Genomic DNA, 26,798 nt, shown 5'->3' on the forward strand with positions numbered 1-26,798 from the left:
TTGATATCAGAAAAATTTCGACAAAACAGAAAAGTTTTTGTATTAAAATGATTTTATTTTATTTCATTACGAGCGGAAATCAATGGATTCGAATTAGCAGAATTGTTGTTTGACCATTGTCAGGTATTTCGCCGGAATAACCACTACAAATATCAACATGAGAAAATTACTTGAAATTATATAAGAATAAAGAATATCTCAAAATTTCAAATTCGAATTGAATAAAATTTGAAGAAATCTCATTCTAAATCTAAACGAAACAAAATCCATATTTAATTTATTAAGGGTTAGTTAATTTATGAGGAAAATGATTTTAGAAAACGTCTTTTGAATTTTGTTTCAATTGGCAATTTCTAAGATTTCAATCTGTGGATCTGTTTGATGCTCAACTTACGTTCGTCGTATTCCATCATGGTTTTGAATTCGTCGGTTCCATAATCGGGCATTCCAGTGACTCCGATGATATTCTTCAATATCGTGTAGATATTTTTGCCGTGTTTGCAGCCACCGTATTTAAACGGAGTGATCTGATAGAGCACGTAGGGTCCGACGTTACCGGTTCTGTCGCGGGTGCGGAGATCGGCGTAACAACTAGAAATTAAAGTTATAAAAAAATATCATTATTACAACTGAAAGAATCCACGGAAAAAGAAACTCAATTTGAGAATTAGAATCCTACAAATTTAATTTATGAGATTTTTCTAAATTTTTGCTACAAACATCAGTCATTAGAAAGGCATCGGTTTACTGTCATGATTCACCTTTCTACTTCGATTTGAAAGGGGGAAATTCTGTAAATTTGACTGCCAGTTCCCTGGCGAGTGAGGCTTGTCGGTTCGTGAAAGGGGACAGACATCAAATCAAACCAATAGAACTAATATAATCACGTCAATTTAAACAACCAACGAATCTACTTTAATTAGTCATAGGAGCTCTGATGTTTTAGCAGAAAGTACAAAATCCATAACTATTCAGAAAAATAGTCTGTCTCATGAATATTATTCGAACCCAACCGTGGACAGTTTGGGTTCAGTTCTGTATAGTTTAAAATGAAATCGGTTTAGAATTCCATGGTTTAAAAAAGAATTTTTCCAATTTACAACTTACACCTCACTGCTCATAACACGTAGGAAAGGTTTCTCAGCGGTACGTGGCACAAACTGGAAGCATTTATCAGTGGCCGATTCAAACAGATTCTTGTAAACTTCAAACGATTTTTTGGTCTCTTCTACAAGAAAAATGAAACGCGACCCGCGTCGCGAAAATTATTATCTTGCGAAAATAACAATTCGTTTCAACCCACGTCGCAAAAATTTTTATCTTGCGAAAATAACAATTCGACACGACCCGCGTCGCGAAAATTATTATCTTGCGAAAATAACAATTTGACACGACCCGCGTCGCGAAAATTATCATCTTGCGAAAATAACAATTCGGTATTTGATATTACAGTAAGTACTAACTTTTGACTTGTTTGTCTCGGGGACTTACCCATGTCATATTCGCCGAAATCGTACGGAACTACATTTCCTGGGAATTTCAAAGCCTGCAAAAATGACATGAACGTTTCTCACGCTGTCAACAGAGTTCGGGTTGATACAGCACAATTTATGATAAACGCCCCGAGTCCACTGACACGTGACTGACACGTGATATTCTTACCTGAGACGCAACGACCAAACTGGCAACAATAAGAAACCTATACATTTTGTGTCACTTCTGCAAAATCTGAAATTACACAATCCATAATGATATGACGTCACATGTATATAGTTATTCATTCATTTCAAGGTCCAATCAAAGCCTTATCATTTTCACGAAACCGAGCCATCAGGTCGGTTAGTGGTCAGAGCCCGTGAGAACATCATTTGGATGAGGATACCAGTCCAAACTTTATTAAAACCCGCATGGCATCAAAATAAATACAAGTCCTATAGTATTTATTTCGAAAGATTTCAAGGTTTTTTGTTCGATGTGGCCCTGAAAGGATTCTACGAAAAAAAATGACAATATAAGTTGAACTGACATTTCGGGTATAGAATGCTTTTACCCAACTTAAAGAGATTTATTGTAAAAATATTATCACTTTATCATAGATGGATCTCCTATGTTGAATAAAAGCATTTTGCCCGAAATGTCAAACCAGATTATCGTTGTTATATCTTCGATTATATTCACTACATGAACAGCGAGAGGTTTAAATGTCGACATTGAAGGGAGATGTTGTTTAATAAGGAACACTTACCTCCGTTTGAGAAAACTTGAAACAAATCGCATCGATTCATGAAATCGGCGTGAGTTTAATATAAACGGGAAATCTATCAATATTTACCGCAGATATCTTATCTGATTTAGAACCGGTAGAGATTTGAACAAAAAAAAACATCGAAATTCATGAAAAAGATATCGATTGATGGCGGAAAATGATAAAAATCCCGACAAGGATAAAATAACGGCTCAAATGTCATTGAATTCTGTTAAAATGAATTTGTACTTTCTGTGTGTCGACACAATCTGACTGAAATGTGAACCTCGAACCACAACTTCCAGTCTCAATCTGCGACATGTTTCTGCTAATTTTGTTGAGTTTTACTCTGACCTCTCCACCCCCAACAGTTCCAAATCTGAAATTCTCGAAATTCACTTTTTCAATAAGGTTTTGTCTTCCGGGGTTGGGTCTACATCAATTAGCGAATCCGACAGTGTCGAATCCGTACAAATACAAGTTTTACAAGGTTCTCAAACCCTGTTTTATGAGACTATGAAAAAGTCGGTCACGCTGTAATGAAACAACGTAGAAAACCGGTTCGTGTAGAGTCTATATCTAACCGTGAGTTATCTGGGGGATTCCCCGAACGGTATTTATTGAACATTCCTAAATCATGAATTTTCCTGGTTGTCAATACTGAATGTATACGATACCGATACCGATATTGAATTGGAAATCATCGATAAAAAATCAAGTGTGTTTAGAACTTTTCGTGACGAATTCTTCATCCAAATGATTAATATTTCAAAGCCAACACATGCACGTGGTGCTCATGCCCTGCTTGGGCCAGGTGCCACAGACCTAGTTTAAATTTAGGCCAAGACCCATTTTAGTTCTATAGCCAACCTAAAGCCAATCTAAAGACCAGTCTGAACTCATTTTGGTTCTATAACCAATCTAACAACTAAAGACCAAAGCTCATTTTGGTTCTATATCCAATCTACCATCTTTAAGACCAATCTTAAATATAAGACTATGATGTTTTGGACCTCAGTAACTGAGCTCAATATTCAAGACTTTATAAGACTTTGACGCAACGTTTGAACTTGGGGCCCGGCTCACAAAATTCGAATTCATAAAAACTTTTTATAAAAGATGAAATATCGAGATTATGCCGGTCAAGGGGAAAGTGACAATACAAATGATTAATGAATCATTGAGACTTTAAATTTTCAATGTCATCTAAACTTTTTCCGACAAAAATACATTGAAATATTGATGAATTTGTGCTCGCTTTGTTAAGGCTTATCTTTATTACTATTACCCGCACCGGATAGTGGTGCATTTGATTTAACTTTATTTCACCAATTGAAAAATGACTTTATTAAAATTCCTTAAGAGCCGATATTCAAACTGCCTAAAAATAAATTTTAATTAGGTCATGGATTGATATCGCAGGACGATTTAAGAGATAAAACATATATGAAAACGTGTTTTGTATATAGGGTTGGATTGTGCTAAAATGTTCGGCCGAATTCACTTCCTGGTTTTGCTGGTGTTACTGGTGAATACTGTTTTTACTTCAGGTAAAATATCTTATTCGTTTTTGCGATTGTCTTATTTGTTTAAAAAAAACTTCATTAAAACTCTGTCACTGTCAGGATTCAAACTATCAATTATCGGGGATGGAGGGCTCAGAGAAGAACTACAGAAAGAAACTCTGTCACTGTCAGGATTCAAACTATCAATTGTCGGGGTTGGAGAGCTCAGAGAAGAACTACAGAAAGAAACTCTGTCACTGTCAGGATTCAAACTATCAATTATCGGGGATGGAGGGCTCAGAGAAGAACTACAGAAAGAAACTCTGTCACTGTCAGGATTCAAACTATCAATTGTCGGGGTTGGAGAGCTCAGAGAAGAACTACAGAAAGAAACTCTGTCACTGTCAGGATTCAAACTATCAATTGTCGGGGGTGGAGAGCTCAGAGAAGAACTACGGAAAGAAACTCTGTCACTGTCAGGATTCAAACTATCAATTGTCGGGGATGGAGAGCTCAGAGAAGAATTTGGAGAGGACATTCTGGTTAAATAATCTAGTTTTCTCATTTCAGCGAAATGTTTTGGGAAGAATTGTACTGGTTGGGAGTGTCATTGCAGTAACACAACCGTGAACATATGTCCAATAAAGGGTCAGAATATAGATGGCGCTTTAACGTGTCCAAATCCTAACACAGCATGTGAGTCTACATCTTGGACACCACCAGGATGGACCGGACCAGCTTGTCAAATCGGTAAGCTTTTTGTATCAACTGTTTCTGCTCCAGACAACAGGGGTCAAATTTAATATCAATGAAACTCACATCTAAGATTAACCATGGACTCTAAGACGTTTAGAGTCCATGAATTAACTCCACAAATTCGTTATTTTCATTCGTCTTTTGTGAGTTTATATTGAAATGCCCATATATGGGATAAACGGAAATAGAATTCCTCATTGACGTATCAAACATCCGGGACCCAATGAACTGAGTTTAATTCATCAAATCTTATCGCTTGAAAGAAAAAAAAATGTTTCATGTTTTGTTTCATGCAAAACAAAATGTGTCTTTTGATAAATCATGAAATAAGATCTCGATGTGCTGAATCGATTTTACACAAATTCTGTAAAGAACGTGACTCGTGAATCATGAAATTGTTTACCGCTGAATCTAAATCGATTCTACACAAAATGTGTTTTGTAGGTAACGTGGCTCGTGGTAAAACAGTTACAATGTCATCCCATTTGGACCACCATGGGACTGGCGATAAATGTACAGATGGTAAGACGGCAATAAGTGGTGGTACTGAACTATGTCACACTGGTGAGGAACAAGACGCCTGGATTAGAATTGATCTGGGAACTCAATACGTGGTACATAAAGTTACACTTTGGGATAGAACAGACGCGACTAATTGCACCGCCGAGTGGCGTGAGTACACACTATTATTGTTATTATGAATGACCCGGGACGGATACAGTCAAACATGAAGCTGGACTAATTTTGACAACAATGTGTCTGTGGTATCCATGCTTATGACTTTTCAATTAAAATTTTTTAACACAAAATGGCAGTTAAAAATTCACGAATTTATCATTGATGGGTTACAAGAACCAGAATTATCCATTTATAATAGGCCTAAGTCAAACGTGGTATCCATGGATAAAAGATATCTTTGTTAAGATATTTCAATGTTTGGCTTGTTTCGACATTAATAGCAAAATGCAGTTGAAAATAAATTGATTTAACCGCAATTGAATTTATCTGCATCAAAAGCAATCGACGAAATTTTCTTTACAACTTCATAATGAGTTCTATGCATTATTGTCCATTTTCCTATATTTCAAAACTAACAATTTATTTTCAGAAAAACGCGCGCGCAACCTGGAGATTCGGGTTGGAAGTCTAACATCTGACCAGATATGTGCTTACCAGGGCCCCCCTCTTTGTGGTAAACATAACACATCAGCATGCAGCGCGGGTCCTATAGTTGGACAATACGTCACCGTTCAACACAAGAACATTGGTAAGGCGGTGCATCTCGGACTGGCAGAAATAGGAGTTATCGGGTTCAAATATATCGGTAAGTTTTTTTCAAAACTTAGTAAATTGTAAGGTAATGGAATTGATTATGAATGATATAAATTAAGAATATCTGAAATGAAATCACGTTTAAATTTGTGTTTAGCGCCCAGTGATTGCAGTAAGGGATCGAACTCATTTGGATGTATGATTGAATGTAGATGTTACAACAGTGAAAGTTGTGACTATTTGAGAGGTACCTGTGAATCTGGCTGTTCACAGAATTACATCGGAAAGTGGTGCGAGTCAGGTATATTACAATGAATCAGAGATTTCTAGGAATCACACTCCCTATTCCCGAAATATAGTAACTAATATGAATCAGAAATGACCGAAAGAAAAATATTCGTGTAACCTCAATGTGAATTTATAGTAACCTATGTGAATCCTCGAATGAAAATGATCCAAATGCAAAGATCCTTATTCATGTCTAAAAACAACATCGATTTTTTTCAGAATTGAAGTTGTTTTCGAATTTGACAAAATCGGCGCTGACAGATAACAGTCTAAAAGTCAGTTGGAAAGCTTACTCGGGTTCTGTAGTAGATTCAGGACGTGGTAATATCAGCGTTCAGTATCAAGTCGTTCATCGTAAGACATCAGAAAATACTTGGACTAATCAGGAATCTGCAGGAGTCCTTACATATCACACAATTACTGGTTTAACTCCTAATACCGAGTATAACATAGCTGTTAAACTACAAAAATTAGAGAATGGTCAACATGTATCAACTGCTAGTGAGACTAGTCCAATACTCACTATACAGACTTTGTGTGCAAGTAAAAATCCCTCATTCTAATAAACTTTTAATCATCAATTCAAACACAGAATTGTGTTAAACATGTTTGATTTACTGTAGATCCATTAAACGGTCCTAAAAATGTTCGTGTGGTGTCCACAGCGGTTGAGAACAGTAACACGTGGCCCCAGACAACCAATCTGATACTTGCATGGACCGTAAGTGTGCCTTCATGCTGGTGTTCATTTATGCACCTTCTCTTTCACTGACACACGATACAAACATGTAGTGAATTATAATTATGTTGCAGGCTTTAACTGCTGCAGAGTTACAGTGTGACGTCACTAAAGCTGTTTATCATGTCGAATATAAACAACTGAACGGACAAAAATGGACCACAACAGTGGCGCAACCTACCGGCCACACACTAACAGGACTAGAACCTGATACTGATTACGAAGTTAGAGTAGGTGTAAAGAATGACGTCACTCAGAAGTTTGTCTACAACAAAACTATAAATTACAAAACAGCGACTGCAGGTAATTGAAAAAAGAATGATCTTCCAAATGCTAAATATCCCAGTGATGATCTTTCAAATTACAAAATGTTTCAAAACCATGTTTTTGTTATGTCAGTAAAATGTTTTGGGAAGAGTTGTACTGGTTGGGAGTGTCATTGCAGTAATACAGCCGTGGGCGAATGTCCAATAAAGGGTCAGAATGGCGCTTTAACGTGTCCGAATCCTAACACTGCATGTGAGTCTACAATAAAATCTCCACCTTGGACACCACCAGGATGGAGCGGACCAGCTTGTCAAATCGGTAAGTTTTCTGTATTAAACCGGGGTCACTGGTTTTATATAACTGAACCCCAGATTTTTTTAGATTAACGCATTAACTCAGCTAATTCCTTGTGTGAAGCTTACATTATTAAAATAATGCCAATGTTCATTGATAAAAATGTCAGACATGAAACATCCGGGGAACTGCTGCGACTTTGTAAACTGAGATCAACTCTAATCATTTCATCGCGTGAAGAAAAAGTGTATCACGAAAATAGAATGTATGTTTTGAAAAAAAATCATGGAATAATTTTCCGCCGAATCTAAATCGAATCTCCACAAAATGTGTTTTGTAGGAAACGTGGCTCGTGGTAAAAATGTTACAATGTCATCCACTTACGAAAAGTTTACCGGTAGTAAATGTACAGATGGTCAGACGAAGAGTGGCATATGTCACACTAATTTGGATCAAAACGCCTGGATTAGAATTGATCTCGGAACTCAATACGTGGTACATAATGTTACACTTTGGGATAGATCAGACGCGACTGGTTGCACCAATAACCCTACAGAGTGGCGTGAGTACTAATTATCATTAAAATGATTGATGAGTAACTTTACTATGAAAGAACAGACGCGACTGGTTGCGATACTGATTGGAGTGAGTACTAATTATTATCATTGATCATTTCATTTAAATCTGATAGGAAAATTACAACTTTCAACACGAAAAGACTAGCTGAATATAAAATCCCGGTTAAGATGAAAGATTTTCGATTTCAAACAATTATTGATGGATTCTAGCTGCGAATATGCTTATTAAATTATCATTATCCGAGGCATTTTCGTGAAACTGAACCAAGTTCGACAACAATGTGTCTGTGGTATCCATGGATAATGACTATGAAAAAAGTCTGTTTTCAAATTCAACTTTTTAAATAAAAGAAAATTGTGACAGTAGAAAATATACGAATTGAACCGTTGTAAACAGGAGTTGAATTTATCTGCATCCAAAGCAATGGCAGAAATTGTCTCTTTAACATCCATAACTTTCATGGATTATTGTCCGTTTTGCGATATTTCGATTGAAGTGTTTTAATTTATTCTCAGAAAAACGCGCGCGCAACATGGAGATTCGAGTTGGCAATGAATATGGCACAAGTACGAATATTTTTACATCTAACCCGATATGTGCTTACCAGGGCCCCGCTCTCTGTGGTACACATAACACATTAGAATGCAGCCCAGGTCCTATAGTTGGACGATACGTCACAGTTCAACACAAGAACATTAGAAAGGCAGAGCATTTAAACCTGGCAGAAATAGAAGTTTTCGGGTTCAAATACATCGGTAAGTTTTTCATAACTAATCATTAACAGTTGAGGGTATTGAAATAGCGTATGAATGAATGTTATTAATAAGAATTTTTGTAATTATTATGATTCATCTTCGTTGTTTTCTGGATTAAGTAGTGCGAAGGCGCATTACATCTAATGAGATTAATCCACCTCATTTAAAAAGAATTCATAGTCAACGCCATTGATATCACAAACATCGTCTTTTAACTTCACCCAGTCCTGGTCACCACAGTGATCTACGTTGTTCTACGGTCCTAATGTACCCACCTGTGGTCCATTAGACACTAAGGTTCTTGGTGAACTTTCTACGTATCAGCTTTTAAATTTCTGTTTAGAACCTGGTTATTGCAGCAAGGGATCGAACTCATTTGGATGTATGATTGAATGTAGATGTTACAACAGTGAAAGTTGTAACTATTTGAATGGTACCTGTGAATCTGGCTGTTCACAGAATTACATCGGAAAGTGGTGCGAGTCAGGTATATTACAATGAATCAGAGATTCCAGGGAATCTCACTCCCTATTCCCTAAATATAGTAACTATTATGAATCGGAAATGACTGAAAGTGAAATATCCGTGTAACCTCAATGTGACTTTATTCATTGAAATGCATATATTTTCAGAATTTAAGTTGTTTTCGAATTTGACAAAATCTGCGCTGACAGATAACAGTTTAAAAGTCAGATGGACAGCTTACTCGGGTTCTGTAGTAGATTCAGGACGTAATGGTACTGTCAGCGTTCAGTATCAAGTGGTTTATCGTAAGATATCAGAAAACACTTGGACTAATCGGGAATCCGCAGGAGTCCTAACAAATCACACAATTACTGGTTTAACTCCTAATACCGGGTATAACATAGCTGTTAGACTACAGAAATTGGTGAACAGCCAACTTATATCAACTGCGAGTCTGACTAGTCCAATACTAACTTTGTGTGCAGGTAAAACCCTTTAATTCTAATAAGCCCTTAATCATCAATTCAAACACAGAATTGTGTAAAACATGTTTGTTTTACTGTAGATCCATTAATCGTATGAGTTAAATTTGTCTGCGATTTCAGTCCCAGGACCTCCCGCTTCTCTCGACTTCTCATTCACAAGGGAAACAATGAAAACAACATTGACATGGACAGCACCAAACAGTCCAAATTGTGATGTCATCAATTATAAGGTAAGAATCCCCTTGTTCTGACCAGCAGAGGGCACCACCTGCACTATACTGTAACATATCTCCTATCTGTTTTCAGCTCACGTGTGAACCCATCAGTACAACTTCCACAACACCTTTATCAGACATAAAAACAGTTAACAAACCTGAAATCAATGGCTCCATCACAACTTTAGACATAACGACGTCACTGATACCTTTTACTCAATACAACTGTTCAATTTTTGCCTCGAATAGTAAAGGTGAAGGCTCGCCTGCCAGCGTAAGCTTTTGGACAGGTAAGTCGTTAAAATATCAACCTCAAGAGTAACCATTGACGTAACTTGTCACCAGGTAAAGAACTGATATTTCAGGTAAAATAACAATTCCTCAACTGGTTGTCAAGAAAGCAGCGGTAACAGACACGACTGTTACACTTCAAATAAAACGTGTTAACACTGGCAACATAACGTAAGTGTCTTCCACATATTTATTCATTGATAACGCTTGAATTTATAAAACAATATTTTCTCTGATTTTCAGCGGTTACGAGGTGATCGTGAAGAAACACGACGGACCAATCAACCGTCGCCGGAAGCGTACGGTCAACCAATCACAGTACGTCTCCTACGGAATAGCTAAACAGCGAAGATTATCAGTTTATATTACTGCAGTTCTATCACCGGTGCCCTCTGAGTTTATAGTTGGTGATACACGTGACTATAATGGTTACTTTAATGCTCCTCTAGAAACTGGAAAATCTTACAGTTTTATTTTAGGAATCGTTGTGAATTATAACGGAGTGAGTTCATCTTGTCTTTCAATACAAATTGTAGTTTACAAATTTCAAAATGATTTTAATTTCTTTTTGACTTTTCAGGAAACGTTTCGGCATTATCCACCAATAGAACAACAAGAGAGAATCATTGTTAAAGCACCGTCTAATGCAGGAATAATAGGTGGCGCTGTTGCAGCTGTTCTCATACTGTTATTGGTTGCAGTTGTTCTAGTTATAGTTTGGAGGTATGATTGATTAGTGGCGACCCCTATAGTTTAAGACAATAAAACATGTCCAATTCCTATTTTCCAGGCGTGGAGGCTTCAAACCTAAAACTGAAGAGAACAATTCTCCTGTTCCAATGAACGACATTATGCAAAATAATGATGCAAGTACAAGTCAAGCTCCTCCCCCACTCCCAGCAGCTGTCAATCAGGGTACCGTCAATCAGGCGTTAGCAATGGGTACTGTGATTCAATAAGACGCTCGCCTTTCTGTAATTCCTATTTTCCCAAAATAAATACGATTCTAGAATCTTATTTGCTCTATAGATGATGAAAATGAATACGAAGTGGTTGTTAGAGATGGAACCCTCATCAGCGAACTGTTGAACCATACGCTTAACAAGTCAGCGAACTCTTGGCAAGAAATGACTAAAGAATTTGAGGTATAAACAATGTCATTGAGAGACAAAAAAGGGAAATGATTAACCGCCCAGGAACCAGTTGTAAGTTTAGAGGTGACACGAAGTTTATGTGTGATATTTTGCTGCATCCCTGTCTGTGACATATTCGAAAATGGGAGAGAGAGTTGGTCTGTGTAGCGCAGAGTGCTGCTATAGGCATCCCCTTAAAGCCAGCTGGCAAAGGGCAGCAAGGAATCCCACTGGAGTCGGTTGTCTGTATTGTCACTGAAGTTGATTAAAACATTGAAAATGAACACAAGAAACTCTAGAAGCAAACTTAATAATGACCTGTGGAACAGTTACCATTGTCTCTGAATAAACCCCTGCCACAAATACAAAAAGGTTCACAACCGTGCACCAAACTTTGCGTTTGTGTTCAAGCGATCACCAATGCACTCACTGGGAATCGAACCCGGGTCTCGGACACTCAAGGCCAGCATGTTAACCACTAGACCAACAGGACACACGTGCTTGGTATGATGTTCAATACAGTTCATCATTTTTCCATACATTACAGAGCATACCCAAAACGATCAACGGGGCCAGCGTCAACGCATTCCTGAAGGAAAACTTCCATAAAAACAGATTCAAGAACATAATGGCCTGTAAGTACAAATTAACTAAGAAGCAAATATTGAGACGCACTGTGTTGTTTGAATAAATATTTTCTAGATTTCATATATTTCATAGACTTAATCTAAATACCTTAATAAGTTTAATTGAGAAACCTCCTCACTTAAGATGCATGGCGTTTACACGAGTCATTCGGTATTTGGGTAACTATTGATACATATGTATTGGTTTTCATTCTAATGCTGTGTTGCTTTCATAGATGATACGACTAGAGTTGTTTTGAAACAAATCGGTGACGATCCAACATCAGATTACATCAATGCTAATTATATTCGGGTAAGTAATTATCTTCCATAGAGGTGTAAACCGTTGTAGTTACTGATGGTACTGTAGAACTGATAGACCCGTTTTCTCTTGCTAATTATAGGGGTCAAAAGGTGATGAGACGTACATTGCGAGCCAGGGTAAGCTTTGAGTAATAAAGCTTTTGGTGATTCATATTTTGAAAATCATATATATTTCTTCCTGTTGTTAGCCCCGATTCCAAGCACATTCAACGACCATTGGCGGATGATCTGGCAAGAGAAATGTCCGGCTATTATTGTACTCACAGATCTGACTGAAGGACAGGACAAAGATAAGAAGGTACAGAAATACTTTTAGATGCTGCTGTGTAAACAGGCAAAAAGTAAAAAAGTGGTTTGTCATATTCCGATTGCAGGTGAAGTGTCATTTATATTGGCCAACAAAACTGAACACAAAAGGTCGATATGGAGATATAACAGTGACAGTCTCAGATAGAATGGAAAAACACATTGAACCTCCTACTTTAGTACATTTCCTGTCGATTACAAAGGTATGATCTTATCTTAACCTTGAATGGCTCAAACAGCTGTTTTTGTCTCCTGATCCTGGTTCTGACATTTATAACATTATGATAATGGGTTGTTTCAATGTTAGGTCTACCATATTTCACATCAGTAACGTCTTTTTTTAACGTCTAGTTTCTCTCTCTCTCTCGATGCGTAGTAACGTTAGATTTATTTTATAGCGTGGCCACAAACAAGCACATAATCTAATAGTGTTTCACTATCGAGGATGGCCGGATCATGGTGTACCGTTCCCGGCTTCATCTGTAGTTCGTATGCAACAGTTCATCAAACAGCGTCTCACCGAACAGAATGAGGGACCGATACTCATACACTGCAGGTAATCTATCAAATGAAATAGGAAATATCTTCAGAACCTACTTGTTACTGAGAAGCTATTTAGGTATAGTTTTACATTATTTGGATTACTTTGACTCCAGAGTTCAAAACATATATTTCTAAAGATTTGTCCAGGGTACAGGTCCCAAGGAATACCAAAACGAACTGTAAATGAATTGTAATTGGTCTTTGTTTTTTTAATGATATCGTTGTTTGTAGTGCTGGTGCTGGAAGGACTGGTAGCTATATAGCAACAGAATATCTACTGAGACAGGCCCAAACTACTGGACGAGTCGGAATCTTCCCGCTGTATCGATACCTGCGACAACAAAGACCAGAAATGATCCAAAATATGGTAAACCTCAATGTCTTTCATTTACTTACTCCCAGGTTTCCAAATTCTAGACCTTCTTCGACGCAATGCTGTTTTTTACTGCAGAAACAGTACAGTCTCGTGCACCAGATTCTACTGGAGGAACTGGTACTGGGACCAGTGGCATACCCGACCACGAGTTTCAGAGAATCATACGAGGAAATAAAAGCAACGCGTCCTGTATCTAAAAACGTGTCTGATAAAATAGAGGAGCAATTTCTAGTACGTACAGAGTGAGACGAGCTGCGTGAAGGAAAATACCAACATTTTAGAAATACTTGTCGAAATATTATTTTAGATATACAAAGCATCTACTCCGATACAAGGTCCTGCAACGTTGGCGATTGCAAAGCTGCCAATCAACGTCAAGAAGACACGATACCAAGAAATACTTCCGGAAACCAAATATCAAGCGAGGATTTCCAGCGAAAAAGAGTCGTTCATCAATGCTTCATTTGTGCATGTGAGTGAAGCTAAACGAAGCTCGATATATTTGATTTCGGCCCCTTGTCTTGATAAATACTTTGTATCAAACATCTATAATGGAAAGATCTTGGTAATTGGTTATAATTACTTTTATTTCATGATGTCAGAGATATACACTTTATATATCACAACAATGTTATGGGATTTATAATCAAAATCTACACTGGGTAAATATCAGTTACATTGATAACAACATAACTCGATTATTCGGACAATTCATTGTTTTTACAGACGATCACAGATGACAACGTGTTTATAGCTACACAAAGTCCGATGCCGAACACAATTATTGATTTCTGGCAAATGATCTTTAACTATAACTGTGAACGTATCGTTATGATGCATCAAGAACATCCGCATGATCCGGTAAGGCTTATTCCAAATGTTTCAAATTTCGTATTTGCTTTCTGTCCATACGAATGTGTAGATGTATGTTTTACAAAATTTCCAGACTTATGCAAATTACTGGCCGACCGATGGTGTTATGCAATTTGGACCGTTCGAAGTTTCGTTAGAACAATCGCATACGATGTCAAACGAACAAGTCATCTATCGTGACCTCATACTACAGACTGACAATGTAAGTGCTATCCTACAAAAGTTCAAAATCTAATTAAGCAGAAGATGTGTTGTAACTCTGTTCAACTGGAGGATCTGTTATTGCCCTTTACAAAATAGTTCGCCGGGATTTGATGGTCGAAAAACAGTTGACATAAATGAAATCGATAGCATCCTTTCAGGGAAAGATGGCCGCATATACAGAATATCCGGCATCTCTGCTATTTACTATAGCCTGATCCCAATCGATGTTCTTTTTATTCTTTGCTTTCACAGGAATCGCGTCAGATTCGTCAGATCCAGTTTTTAGGATGGCCTGAGGATGAGTCGGTTCCTGATGTACAGAGTCTACTTGACTTCGTGCAGCTTGTTTCAAAGGAACGCGTCACCAGTCCGATTGTTGTACATTGCATGTTCGTATCTTAGCAACGTCTGAGTTAATTATTCAAAACAACATCACAGATTTGAACGATTGTGCAAATTTTACAGGGACAGCACAACGAGAACAGGACTATTTTGTGCGGCATTTGAATTGATCACCAAGGCGCCATCTAGCGAAGAGATCGATATCTATCACTGTATTCAAAAGCTACGAATGACTCGACCTCAATTCATTCCAAATTTGGTAATTTCCTGATATTTTCTAGATATTCTGAATTGAGAACTTGTAATGTTATTGATGTCTTTTGTTAATCTACGTATTTCAGGAACAATACAAATTCCTGCATGACCTGGTGATACTGTATTTCCAAGGATTCGAAACGTACGCAAATTTCGTTTCCTAATTAACATATAACGGAAGTCAGTTGCTCACAGAAAGGAGGACAACATTATGTAATCATTTAACCAGAAATGATATTCGTATTTAGCTGTGATATTTAGAGAAAAATTTCCTGCTAATTATTATTTATGGAAGCATGAAAACAACTCACTGACCAATGAATATGTTAAGAGTATTTCGGTGCAGGTCCAATTTCGCGAATCATATTCTTAATTTTGTAAAATTGACTTTTCTTTTCATATTAGATTATTTGAAATTTCTCTGAAAAAATAGAGGAGTCCCATTGCTATTATCATCATCACTACGGTCGCTTTTATAAAACAATCAAAAATGGAAAAATGAGAACTTGTCTATCGCGTGGAACTGGGCCAAACATCATTAAAAAAAAGTATCCGACCCAATCAGATTCCTTGAATATATTTAAATATACGAATCATATAGCCTTGTTTTTAAAGTTATAGAATTAAGTTTATTTTATTTATTCGAGTTTTCTTTTAATATTTTTTGTTTATTGCGCTATAACATGATAACATATAAAATAACTATGATATTTATTTGTGCATGTGTTCATTATATATAAAATATTTGCAATAAAAACCGCTTGTGAAATGAAAATATTTCAAACGTCCTTATATTTGCTTTCAAGAGTTTCTTTTTGAGAAAAGAATATGTTTATTCCTGCTGCAAAAGAGTGATGTCACTTCGTGCCTATTTTTGATACAAGCCAGAAAGAAACATATTCATTCAACTCTGAATATTAACAAATGACATTGATGATGAAATGATACAGTAATTTCGATGTCGACAGTTTATAGTTTACTATGAGAAAACTGGACTCGTGCAAGCAGACAATATCAGCGCAAACAGTACTGCAATAAGCGACCCCTTGTGGGTGAAAGAAGAGTTACAGTAACTGCCACTCGAACAACACTTTATCTCCTTCGTATAAGTGGGACCTTTAATCGTCTCCTCTACACAATCCGGGCTACATTTCCTCGTCATGAAGAAAGTACCGTCTCTTAGCGTTATCGTTTCTTTCTAGAAAATAAAATTGATCGGTTTTTAATAGACATCTAAATTAGTTAGAGGTATCGTATTGTAAATATAGGATAGTGTTGCATTGTATTTTGTGTGTAATTGTTAAAGATCGGACTCTCAAAGAGTCCAAACCTCGGCAACAATGCCCGAAAAGATGTGGGTGTCTGACTAGATGGGGCACTGTTTGACAATACCACATTGGATGAAGCATATTCTTGAATAGGACTGAATGATGGCCGGTTTTTTGTTTTCAGTTGCTAGGAGACGATCAAACACTTACCATACAATACGTGGTATCTCCTCCGTTGCCACAGCGATATGAGGTAAAGTCTTCCGTGCTGCTGCGGCTACCGTACAGTCGATCCGGGTCCTCGTAACAGTAATGGATCGACCTGACACCTGGCGGAGAAAATCACTCCATACAATACATACAAAGTTACAATGTATTAACAGGGATGGATCTAGGAAAGGCCAGAAGAAAGGAAAAGACATTTTTCAGATTGGCCTAAAGCATCCAAGTCAATCGCTTCTACTTTGGTGGTAGATACTTTTTTTTAAGAAAATAGAACAGAAAATATTCAATTTCCGAAAGGATGGGCTTTAAAAAATTTGCAGGTTTTAACGAACTTTGAATTAACGAAAAGGGCAACCTCAATGGGAAGGCAGGGGTCCAGACCCCCGACACCACCCCCCTTAATCCGCCCTAGTATTAAATTCCTATTGTTTATCACCAACCACGAGCTTGTTGTAGCTAGCTTACAATGTATACATATGTTTGGCAAATTTAGGCGTTTATTTGCGAGATTTAGGCCGACGAATTTTTGAAAAGCGAATTGGTAATTTTTGAATGATAAAGATCTTTACCTAGATTGTAATTCCTTCGCTTCATGCTCGATACCTCCTTCAAGAACAGATCCGACTCCACGGTCAGCGGGTCGTATGTACCGTATTCGCATTGGTAACATTTCCACGCCAGACCGTCAGCGATTCCTGTACCGAAAAAAATGGCGCTCAATCAGAATATTTCAACCGTCTAAAGGCTATTCGCATTACTAGATTATATAAAGATTATGACGTGTGCCATTGATTACCTGTGACGGAGTAAACTGTGATTAAAGTTGCCGTTAAAATGGTCGTCAAAGACATTCTCTTTCCTATTGAAGAAGATAAGAATTTCGATGACGTAATGATATTCCTGAAGAAAAAACGCCCTCATTTTCTTCTACAAGTTTTATGTGTTAAAGACCCCTATTTAGTACTATCAAAGAGGCAGCAGCAGCCCATAGTTCATCCATACATCCTAAAATTGTCCACTTGTTATTTGGAACATTAAGTAGGACATTTTCCCGTCAGTACACCCGTAAAGTGAAACTCAGGTACCTTTTCAACAAATAGCACTAAATATATCATCAAAACTGTTGTCTGTTGTCTGTAGGCCTAACGGTGGTATACAATGATTTGATGCGACTCAGTTGACTTCAGAAACTCTAGAGAAATTCGTCACTTTCTGAAGACTTACCAGTGATACCGGCTTCAAGACGCCTTTATGTCGATATATATATATGCACGTATATACAGAAATTCTGTACCGGTTTTAGCGCAGTGACTGAGATTCAGTATTAGACACAGTGTATATAGAGACTTCAACTTCTACTTGTTTTCTTCAAGACCAACGAACCGTGGACAATACACTTAGCTTACAGTACAGTAGAAACCACGCCGCTGGTTTATGATTTTATATTTGTAAATAGTTCTCGATGTCCCTCTGTAAACGGTACCTCTTTCGTTGTGGTGATAAGTGTGTAAATAAATTTCAAATTTTCTTCAACCAAAAGTCAATTCAATGAAATGATTGACAGTACAGTGCAATAAAGAGAGACCAGTTGAGGACCAAGTGAGGGCCAAGTGAGGACCAGGTGAGGGCCAAGTGAGAGCCAGGTGAGGGCCAGGTGAGGGCTAACAAATGAATATTTTATATCAAACATCAATTCGTTGAGAAAGAAAGTCAGTGTCTCATCCATGATACCATGCTGTCCTTTCACTGACTCTCCGTGAAACTTTTACCCATTTGTTCATTTTTATTCGGAAGAATTTTTCTTTTTTTCTGTGAATAGACTGAAGAGAAACGACAGTTTTCGCTGAACTGAGCTGTTGAACGACGTTTCTTTTGTGAAAAGTATCGACACAAAAACGAAACAAAAAGTGCAAAATCGAATCGATAAAAATGTGTTTAATTCAAAATCACAAACAATATTCTCTACGAGTACAAAATGGATAAAAACTAGAAAACGTTTCAATATGGCGGCGGTTTGAGTGGGGCGCTTGTCGGTCGCTGATTATAGTTTTTGAATTTTCTCAATTGTGGAGTAAAATAAATAGAAATGTACATGTATTTAATTTAAATAAACTTGATATCAAAATATATTATATATTTTTGTAAAAACGTCATATCGACAATTGACACCATCATAAACATGTATATAATTAATTAGCAGATATTCTGGAGTAGGTCTAGTGTTATATAAACAAAGGCTACATTGATTATTACTATGTTCAGGCATTTCGAGGATTGTAATGTATTTATTGTATTGTATTTTAGGTTTCGTTGTCAAATTTACAGAAATTATTGCTGATTTTCTCTACGAGTAATTAGTTCTAACTGAGGTTCGCATAAGTGCCGAATCCTTGTAAATAGAATATCATCAGATTATGCAGAGACTTGTACTGTTCCTATGAATACCAAAAAAGAATTATGTATCAATAAACATCATTCATTCTTGTTTTATAAAATCTTTCCTAACGTCAGATATGTCTTATGACATCAGAAGGGGAAGCAAATCATATTAATACCTTAAGAAACAGTATCATAGTTATCCTCACCATCTTCCAGAGTCGGATTCTCGTAGATATTGTCATAGCTTTCTACATGAAGAAGAATTGTTATTGTCAATAAATAAAGCTAATTCAACATTTGAAAATAAACCTCACGGCTCTATTAGACAAACCTCTTGATGATTTTGGACAATTCACATAAGTTGTATCTCCTTCACTTGCGGTTCCCTTCGCCAAATGTTTACTTTTATTAGAAGGTGAAATATTCCCCATGGATATTTCTGCATTGTTCGATGTTTCTTTAGTTTTGAATCCACCGCGTCTGGAAGATGTGAAATAGTTATAAGCGCTTAATGACCCATTGTGGATAACTGAATGAGATGGAATTCGATTGTCAAATGAGTATCATAGCTACATAGGATAATAGAGGTCGCCATTATTCACTCATACCTCCAAACTATAAGTAGAACAACAGCTACTAATAACAATATGACGACAGCTGCAACAACGCCACCTATTATTCCTGCATTACTAGACGGTGCTTTAACAGTGATTCTCTCTTGCTGTTGTTCTATTGGCGGATAATGCCGAAACGTTTCCTAAAAATTTGAAAAAATGTCATTTTCGAATCGTAAACTACAATTTGTATTGAAAGACAAGATGAACTCACTCCGTTATAATTCTCAACGATTCCTAAAATAAAACTGTATGATTTTCCAGTTTCTAGAGGAGCATTAAAGTAACCACTATAGTCACGTGTATCACCAACTATAAACTCAGAGGGCACTTCCGGTGGTAGAACTGCAGTAATATAAACTGATAATCCTCGCTGTTTAGCTTCTCCGTACGAGACGTACTGTGATTGGTTGACTGCGCGCTTCCGGCGACGGTTGATTGGTCCGTCGTGTTTCTTCACGATCACCTCGTAACCGCTGCAAATCAGACGAAATATTGTTTTATAAACCCAGGTGCTTAATTCTCATGGATAAAGGTATGGAGGACACTTACGTAATGTTACCAGTGTTAACACGGGTTATTTGAAGTGTAACAGTCGTGTCTGTTACCGCTGCTTGCTTGACAACCAGTTGAGGAATTGTTATTCGACCTGAAATATCATTAACTAAAACTGACATAAATTGATACTTGAGTTTGATATGTTTGAACGACTTACCCGGTGACCAGAAGCTTAGTCTGACAGGTGAGCCTTCACCTTTACTAGTCGAGGCAAAAACTGAACAGTTGTATTGAGTAAAAGGTATCAGTGACGTCGTTATGTCTAAAGTTGTGATGGAGCCTTCGATTTCAGGTTTGTTGAATGTTTTTCTTTCTGATAAAGGTGTTGTGGAAGTTGTACTGATGGGTTCACACGTGAGCTGAAAACAGATAGGAGACATGTTACAGTATATAGCTGGTGGTGCCCCCTACTGGTCTGGACAAGAGTATTCCTACCCGATAATTAATGAAGTCACCATTTGGACTGTTTGGTGGTGTCCATGTCAATGTTGATTTCAATGTATCCCTTGTGAATGAGAAGTCGAGAGAAGCGGGAGGTCCTGGTACTGAAATAAACACCACACACAAATTAAACTTACAAACGATTCTGTGAATTGACAACATATTGTTTTACATTTTTTCAACCTACTTCCAACTTGCGTCAAAAAGTAAACTATTTCACTCCATATTCCCCAACCTTTTGTACCCAGTGCAGCAACCTGCAAATATTAATCATTACCATTGCTATGATTCCAATATGTTGATGCCAATGGGAGAATTTGTAAATTTGAACCCACCTTGCAACCATACCATTTATTTCGAACCAGGTTCGTCACTTTTTTTTTGAGTACATTGCGTTCAACATCTTCCGTTATTATTCGCTCAATTGTATTAGAATTATTCTTAGTGGCGTCGCCACACATGATATTATATTTGATAATTTGTGCTAACGGAGGAACAGGAGAACTCCACGCGAATATGATACTGTTTGGAGCAGCTGATCGAGCTTCAGGGATCGGTGCGCCTGGAACTGAAATGTATAAACACATCAAGTTTCTCAAGGTTCATTTATGGATTCATTCCTCAGATTTGAGGACAGATGAGTTGAATTTCGAAAACTCACCAGCTTCGTCAGTTGTGAATATTTTACTTGGAGATTCTTTACTGGAACCTTTACTGTTCACCCAGTTATACGTCAGTTCATACTTAGTAAACGGAACCAGTTTATCTATTGTGAACTGTTTCAACTGGGTTGTTCCTTCTTTAACAAGTTTCATCGTATCTTTCTCCAGTAACTTGTATCTGTAATGTTTGAAAGTTCCATGTTGGTTTTCACACGTCAAATCCTTGAAGTTGATATCAATATAAGTGTCAATCTTGATTTTGCTATTTTTAATAGTTTCAACAGTGACATCCGCCATGGCAGGTTTACCAGTTGGCGCTGTAACGATGAAATATATCTTGGTCAAAAAATAAAAGAGTGCAAATAACGACATCTTTTATAGTTCTCAAAACATTTTCAATATAATAATTTCAAAACTAACCAGATTGAAGAGTTGCCCCGGTAACTGTCCTCTTGTTTAGATCTAAGCCACCAGCCGAGGTTTCGGCTAACACCGTGATTTCATATTCCGCATAAGGCTTTAATCCAGTGATTAAGCGGTCTGTAATCACATTTGAAAGAGCAACTTCTTGAGGACCACCTCCCTGTGCTGGAGTCGGACAAGTTTTATATCTGAGAAGTTTGTTCCACAATCTGTATTTAGTGATAATTCCATTTGGTTTATCAGGTGCAGACCACGTGACTCTGAAGCTTCTTTCTGTTTGCTGGGACACAGTGAGTGACGTCACAGGTCCAGGAGCTGAAGTTTATGGAAAAAGCATGAAAGTATGAAAGTATCTGTGACCAAGCGTTACTTAAAGGATGTTTGTAACCTTTGTTTTGATATATCGGTGTTTTGATATTTCTATTCAGCTAACGTCTGCTAGAGTCTCTATTATTATAATTTAGGATTTTCTTTTCTTGTTTTATTTTGAATTAATTTGAAGTTTCGTTTCGTTTTGGATTATTGGGATCTTAAGCGTTTGGAACATAACAAAAACATGGTTTTGAAACCATTTGTAATTTAAAAGATCGTCACTGGGATCTTTAGCGTTTGGAAGATCATTCTTTTTTGAATTACCTGCAGTCGCCGTTTTGTAATTTATAGGTTGGGTGTAGACAAACTTCTGAGTGACGTCATTCTTTACACCTATTCTAACTTCATAATCAGTATCAGGTTCTAGTCCTGTTAGTGTGTGGCCGGTAGGTTGCGCCACTGTTGTAGTCCATGTTTGTCGGTTCAGTTGTTTATATTCGACTTGATAAACAGCTTTAGTGACGTCACACTGTAACTCTGCAGCAGTTAAAGCCTGCAACATAATAATAATTCACTACATGTTTGTATCGTGTCTCAGTGAAAGAGAAGGTGCACATTTTCTTTGCTTTCCATAGAAAATAAATGAACATCGGGTGAATTTATGTAATTCTGGGTGAGGCACACTTACGGTCCATGCAAGTATCAGATTGGTTGTCTGGGGCCACGTGTTACTGTTCTCAACCGCTGTGGACACCACACGAACATCTTTAGGACCGTTTAATGGATCTACAATAAAACAAACATGTTTAACACAATTCTATGTTTTGAATTGATGATTAAGAGTTTATTAGAATGAGGGGTTTTTACCTGCACACAGAGTTAGTACTGGACTAGTCAGACTTGCATTTGATATAACTTGAATGTTCACTAATTTCTGTAGTCTAACAGCTATCTTATACCCGGTATTAGGAGTTAAACCAGTAATTGTGTGATGTGTAAGGATTCCTGCAGATTCATGATTAGTCCAAGTATTTTCTGATATCTTACGATAAACGACTTGATACTGAACGCTGACAGTACCACGTCCTGAATCTACTACAGAACCCGAGTAAGCTGTCCAACTGACCTTTACACTGTTATCTGTCAGTGCAGATTCTGTTAACTGCGAAAACAACTTCATTTCTAGAAAAATATCTTTAAAACTTAATGAATGTAATCAATTATGAAAAAGGAAATTGGTTTGTATTGAAGTTACACGAATATTTTACTTTCGGTCATTTCTGATTCATATTGGTTACTATATTTAGGGAATATAAAGTGAGATTCCCAGGAATCTATGATTCAGTGTAATATACCTGACTCGCACCACTTTCCGATGTAATTCTGTGAACAGCCAGATTTACAGATACCACTCAAATAGTTACAACTTTCACTGTTGTAACATCTACATTCAATCATACATCCAAATGAGTTCGATCCTTTACTGCAACCACCGGGCGCTAAACAGAAATTTAAAGGTGATACTTTGGATACTCACTGAATATTTTAACCAATTTTTAAAATCCATCTGCCCCGGGTAATTGGGTCTTTCATCAATCCATGTAAGCAGCTATGAAAAACTTACCGATATACTTGAACCCGATAACTTCTATTTCTGCCAGTCCGAGATACTCTTTCTTACCAATGTTCTTGTGTTGAACGGTGACGTATTGTCCAACTAGAGGACCTGGACTGCATACTAATGTTTTATGCGTACCGCAGAGAGCGGGACCCTGGTAAGTACATTTCTGGTCAGATATTAGACTTCCAACCTGAATCTCCAGGTTGCGCGCGCGTTTTTCTAAGAGAAATATATGTGAAATATTTGAAGAGTTGATAGCTTTGATTTTAATTAAAGTTGTATATTTTTTTCCATAAGATTTGATCACGACTAAAATAATATGATTTCCACTCATAATTTTCCTATCAGATTTCAATGAAATGATCAATGATAATAATTCATACTCACTCCACTCAGCGTCGCAATCAGTCGCGTCTGTTCTATCCCAAAGTGTAACTTCGCGTACCACGTATTGAGTTCCGAGATCAATTCTAATCCAGGCGTCTTGATCCTCTTTAGTGTGACATAGTTCACCACCACCACTTATTGCCGTCTGACCATCTGCACATTTATCGCCAGTCCCATGGAAGGCAAAATGGGATGACATTGTAACTGTTTTACCACGAGCCACGTTACCTACAAAACACGATGTGTGAAGGTTCGATCATCGAACTTATTTCACAAATTATGAAAATAAACATTTTTTTGTTTTTAAAGTGATGAAATAATCAGAGTTACAGCGATTCCTGGATGTTTAAAATTTTCATCAATGTAACGCATTTCATCTCCGTCTTATCCGTTAATCTGAGATAAATCCGAGGTTCGGTGATATTTCACTTGACCCCGGTTTACTGGAGCAGAAACAGTTGATACAGAAAACTTACCGATTTGACAAGCTGGTCCGGTCCATCCTGGCGGTGTCCAGGGATATGGAGTTTTTATTGTAGACTCACATGCAGTGTTAGGATACGGACACGTTAAAGCACCATTTATATCCTGACCCTTTATTGGACATTTGTCCAATGCTGTATTACTGCAATGACACTCCCAACCAGTACAACTCTTCCCAAAACATTTTGCTGAAATAACAGTTGAGTTTCTTTCTGTAGTTCTTCTCTCAGCTCTCCACCCCCGGAATCCTGACAGTGACAGAGTTTCTTTCTGTAGTTCTTCTCTGAGCTCTCCACCCCCGACAATTGATAGTTTGAATCCGGGACAGTGACAGAGTTAATTTCGCTCCTTTCCTTAAAGCTTTATTACTTTTATGTTGTCAAAAATCTTTTAATACAATTAAAGCTGATGATTAACTCACCTGATGTGTTTGTGATGAATAAACACAGAATCAACAACAGCAGAAAACGAAAGATGTTTCTTTCACGGTACATTTTGTCTGTCTGAATGACGCAGTATAATATAACTTCCTTGTTCGTTTAGTTCCTTCGAATTTTCAAATAAATCATTTTAAAGAATTTTTGAATAGTTTCTATGCATTGAAATTGCAGTCAACACAATTCAATGGAAGTGCTGATTTTTAATGTATGGGGAAGGAAGGTGGTCAGACCAAAACATCAAGGGTCACAGCCGCCAGTTTGAGTCTCATGTGAAATAACAAAACAAACCTTTAGATTATATAAAAACAAACATATTTTACGATACATAAAAAGACAGTTTTAATTCTATCATGTATTAGATTCGACAGAAATACCACGTTAGGCTCAGCACCCTTCCTATGAAAGTAGAACATGTCGTTTGGGTTTTTTACTAAAAAGGATAGTAGCAGAACGGTCTTGTATAACTAGATTTGTATGCATATCTGTTGAGAGTTATGATTTCACATTTGTCATTGTAAGCGAATTCTATTCAAACTCCAAACATTTCTTTGGTAGACTATAGAATATACAATATTTACATTCAACAGAAGATATAAACTTGCCTTATTAAGATATAAATGGGGGTTATTATATAATGTAGTATATGTAGTTTTTGAATTTTCTCAAGTGTAGAGTAAAATAAATAGAAATGTACTTATTTAATTATTTTATATAAGTAAACTTGATATCAAAATATATTATATATCTTTGTTAATATATCATATAACTAATTAACACACCTGGATCCAACCCTGATTATTTGTACCACTGATACGGGCGTTTTGTTTCAATAAAACAAAGGGCGAAGAATGAATGCGTGTCGCTCATTCGCCAAAATATAGTGAGTTCGTAGTTTTATTGACCAGCTAGTGGCGCCACCGTAGTCACTTATTGTCAACCAGTCAATCAGAGCCAACTGCACACGTCCTTTTTCAGTTCCGGAAATCAGTTGTCTTTTCCCAAATCCTGACTCAAATGTGTAAATAAACTGTTTGCATATATGTTGATAATATGGGAATAAAGTTGATTGTATTGTATTGTATTTTAGGTTTCGTTGTCAAATTTACAGAAATTATTGCTGATTTTCTCTACGAGTAGTTAGTTCTAACTGAGGTTCGCATAATTGTCGAATCCTTGTAAATAGAATATCATCAGATTATGCAGTAACTTTTATTGTTCCTATAAATACCAAAAAAGAATTATGTATCAATAAACATCATTCATTCTTGTTTTAGAAAATCTTTCCTAACGTCAGATATGTCTTATGACATCAGAAGAGGAAGCAAATCATATTAATACCTTAAGAAACAGTATCATAGTTATCCTCACCATCTTCCAGAGTCGGATTCTCGCAGATATTGTCATAGCTTTCTCGACAAACATCGACATAAAGCATAGAAATATCGTCATCGATTCAAATATCGTAATCGACTATAGTGTTGTTGTCACTGTAATAGAAAAGCCTCCTCAATACTGGATCCAGTTCCACAGTTGTGAGTTAGAGTTAATTCTGAGTTAAAGTTAGTTCATTTCCTATTCAGTAAACTTAGACCAAGTAATTTTAACTCCAAACTGTGGAACTGGATCCTGAAGATTAACAAACTAACTTTTGATGCATTTTGCGCAATTGGTGAAATGCTTGACAATCTGATCGTTCAATATTAAACGCCCCCTAGTGAATAAGTGTCGATACAGCTTGAAACTCATCACAATCATCAAGCTTGTCACGAGGACTGTCGGATAGCAATATAGAAATTAATCCAGACTATATTTACTAGTATTTACCGTTGCAGTTATAGCTCCCACAA

At 37.0% G+C, this 26,798-nt stretch overlaps 4 protein-coding genes across 7 annotated transcripts; 1 reads left to right on the forward strand and 3 right to left on the reverse strand.

The window, feature by feature from the left end:
* Positions 1-34: 34 nt before the first annotated feature.
* On the reverse strand, positions 35-2,306 carry LOC141913988 (uncharacterized). The gene is made up of 6 exons (XM_074805224.1): positions 2,246-2,306; positions 1,663-1,728; positions 1,492-1,546; positions 1,108-1,228; positions 395-591; positions 35-143 (listed from the first exon to the last, which is right to left on the reverse strand). The coding sequence occupies exons 2-6, from the start codon at positions 1,705-1,707 to the stop codon at positions 94-96; spliced, it is 468 nt and encodes a 155-aa protein (XP_074661325.1). The 5' UTR covers positions 1,708-1,728; positions 2,246-2,306; the 3' UTR covers positions 35-93.
* A 1,433-nt stretch (positions 2,307-3,739) lies between these two features.
* On the forward strand, positions 3,740-15,874 carry LOC141913985 (receptor-type tyrosine-protein phosphatase kappa-like). Its single transcript, XM_074805221.1, has 34 exons — positions 3,740-3,795; positions 4,321-4,500; positions 4,951-5,178; positions 5,615-5,830; positions 5,936-6,079; positions 6,286-6,609; positions 6,690-6,787; positions 6,880-7,108; positions 7,205-7,390; positions 7,707-7,928; positions 8,461-8,700; positions 9,044-9,187; positions 9,333-9,650; positions 9,771-9,880; positions 9,957-10,155; positions 10,231-10,327; positions 10,400-10,658; positions 10,737-10,879; positions 10,947-11,098; positions 11,186-11,301; positions 11,837-11,924; positions 12,152-12,228; positions 12,320-12,356; positions 12,428-12,537; positions 12,614-12,748; positions 12,944-13,101; positions 13,320-13,455; positions 13,540-13,695; positions 13,772-13,936; positions 14,191-14,325; positions 14,411-14,539; positions 14,794-14,930; positions 15,007-15,142; positions 15,225-15,874. Exons 3-34 carry the CDS (start codon positions 4,980-4,982, stop codon positions 15,300-15,302), a joined length of 5,073 nt encoding a protein of 1,690 aa, XP_074661322.1. The 5' UTR covers positions 3,740-3,795; positions 4,321-4,500; positions 4,951-4,979; the 3' UTR covers positions 15,303-15,874.
* On the reverse strand, positions 15,784-17,954 carry LOC141913987 (uncharacterized). The gene is made up of 5 exons (XM_074805223.1): positions 17,856-17,954; positions 17,428-17,490; positions 17,201-17,326; positions 16,617-16,735; positions 15,784-16,336 (listed from the first exon to the last, which is right to left on the reverse strand). The coding sequence occupies exons 2-5, from the start codon at positions 17,480-17,482 to the stop codon at positions 16,118-16,120; spliced, it is 519 nt and encodes a 172-aa protein (XP_074661324.1). The 5' UTR covers positions 17,483-17,490; positions 17,856-17,954; the 3' UTR covers positions 15,784-16,117.
* Positions 17,955-18,566: 612 nt separating this feature from the next.
* On the reverse strand, positions 18,567-25,026 carry LOC141914135 (receptor-type tyrosine-protein phosphatase delta-like). 4 transcript variants are annotated; one of them, XM_074805403.1, is made up of 20 exons: positions 24,933-25,026; positions 24,505-24,699; positions 24,029-24,256; positions 23,645-23,860; positions 23,376-23,519; positions 22,888-23,202; positions 22,709-22,806; positions 22,345-22,573; positions 21,706-22,023; positions 21,285-21,602; positions 20,959-21,191; positions 20,811-20,880; positions 20,618-20,727; positions 20,340-20,541; positions 20,177-20,273; positions 19,839-20,100; positions 19,619-19,767; positions 19,342-19,490; positions 19,187-19,258; positions 18,567-19,066 (listed from the first exon to the last, which is right to left on the reverse strand). In XM_074805403.1, the coding sequence occupies exons 1-19, from the start codon at positions 25,003-25,005 to the stop codon at positions 19,188-19,190; spliced, it is 3,477 nt and encodes a 1,158-aa protein (XP_074661504.1). In that variant the 5' UTR covers positions 25,006-25,026; the 3' UTR covers positions 18,567-19,066; position 19,187. The 4 variants fall into 4 exon arrangements, with proteins under 4 accessions (XP_074661504.1, XP_074661503.1, XP_074661502.1 ...); XM_074805402.1 differs by having other exon boundaries at positions 20,177-20,288; XM_074805401.1 differs by having other exon boundaries at positions 20,177-20,541.
* Positions 25,027-26,798: the final 1,772 nt, after the last annotated feature.

This window comes from Tubulanus polymorphus, chromosome 12, assembly GCF_964204645.1.
Source record: "Tubulanus polymorphus chromosome 12, tnTubPoly1.2, whole genome shotgun sequence".
Classification (NCBI taxonomy): Eukaryota; Metazoa; Nemertea; class Palaeonemertea; order Tubulaniformes; family Tubulanidae; genus Tubulanus; species Tubulanus polymorphus.

Coding starts and splice junctions, on each gene's coding strand:
- LOC141913988 (XM_074805224.1), bottom strand. CDS start 1,707: ATGTATAGGTTTCTTATTGTTGCCAGTTTGGTCGTTGCGTCTCAG. Junction 1,547..1,662: donor GTTTGGTCGTTGCGTCTCAG/GTAAGAATATCA, acceptor TCATTTTTGCAG/GCTTTGAAATTCCCAGGAAA. Junction 592..1,107: donor CGTGTTATGAGCAGTGAGGT/GTAAGTTGTAAA, acceptor TTTAATTTCTAG/TTGTTACGCCGATCTCCGCA.
- LOC141913985 (XM_074805221.1), top strand. CDS start 4,980: ATGTCATCCCATTTGGACCACCATGGGACTGGCGATAAATGTACAGAT. Junction 6,788..6,879: donor ATCTGATACTTGCATGGACC/GTAAGTGTGCCT, acceptor ATTATGTTGCAG/GCTTTAACTGCTGCAGAGTT. Junction 12,229..12,319: donor TCAATGCTAATTATATTCGG/GTAAGTAATTAT, acceptor TGCTAATTATAG/GGGTCAAAAGGTGATGAGAC.
- LOC141913987 (XM_074805223.1), bottom strand. CDS start 17,482: ATGTCTTTGACGACCATTTTAACGGCAACTTTAATCACAGTTTACTCC. Junction 17,327..17,427: donor CACAGTTTACTCCGTCACAG/GTAATCAATGGC, acceptor TTTTCGGTACAG/GAATCGCTGACGGTCTGGCG. Junction 16,337..16,616: donor GAGATACCACGTATTGTATG/GTAAGTGTTTGA, acceptor TTTATTTTCTAG/AAAGAAACGATAACGCTAAG.
- LOC141914135 (XM_074805401.1), bottom strand. CDS start 25,005: ATGTACCGTGAAAGAAACATCTTTCGTTTTCTGCTGTTGTTGATTCTG. Junction 23,861..24,028: donor TGATTGCGACGCTGAGTGGA/GTGAGTATGAAT, acceptor TATTTCTCTTAG/AAAAACGCGCGCGCAACCTG. Junction 21,603..21,705: donor CGGGGCAACTCTTCAATCTG/GTTAGTTTTGAA, acceptor TCATCGTTACAG/CGCCAACTGGTAAACCTGCC.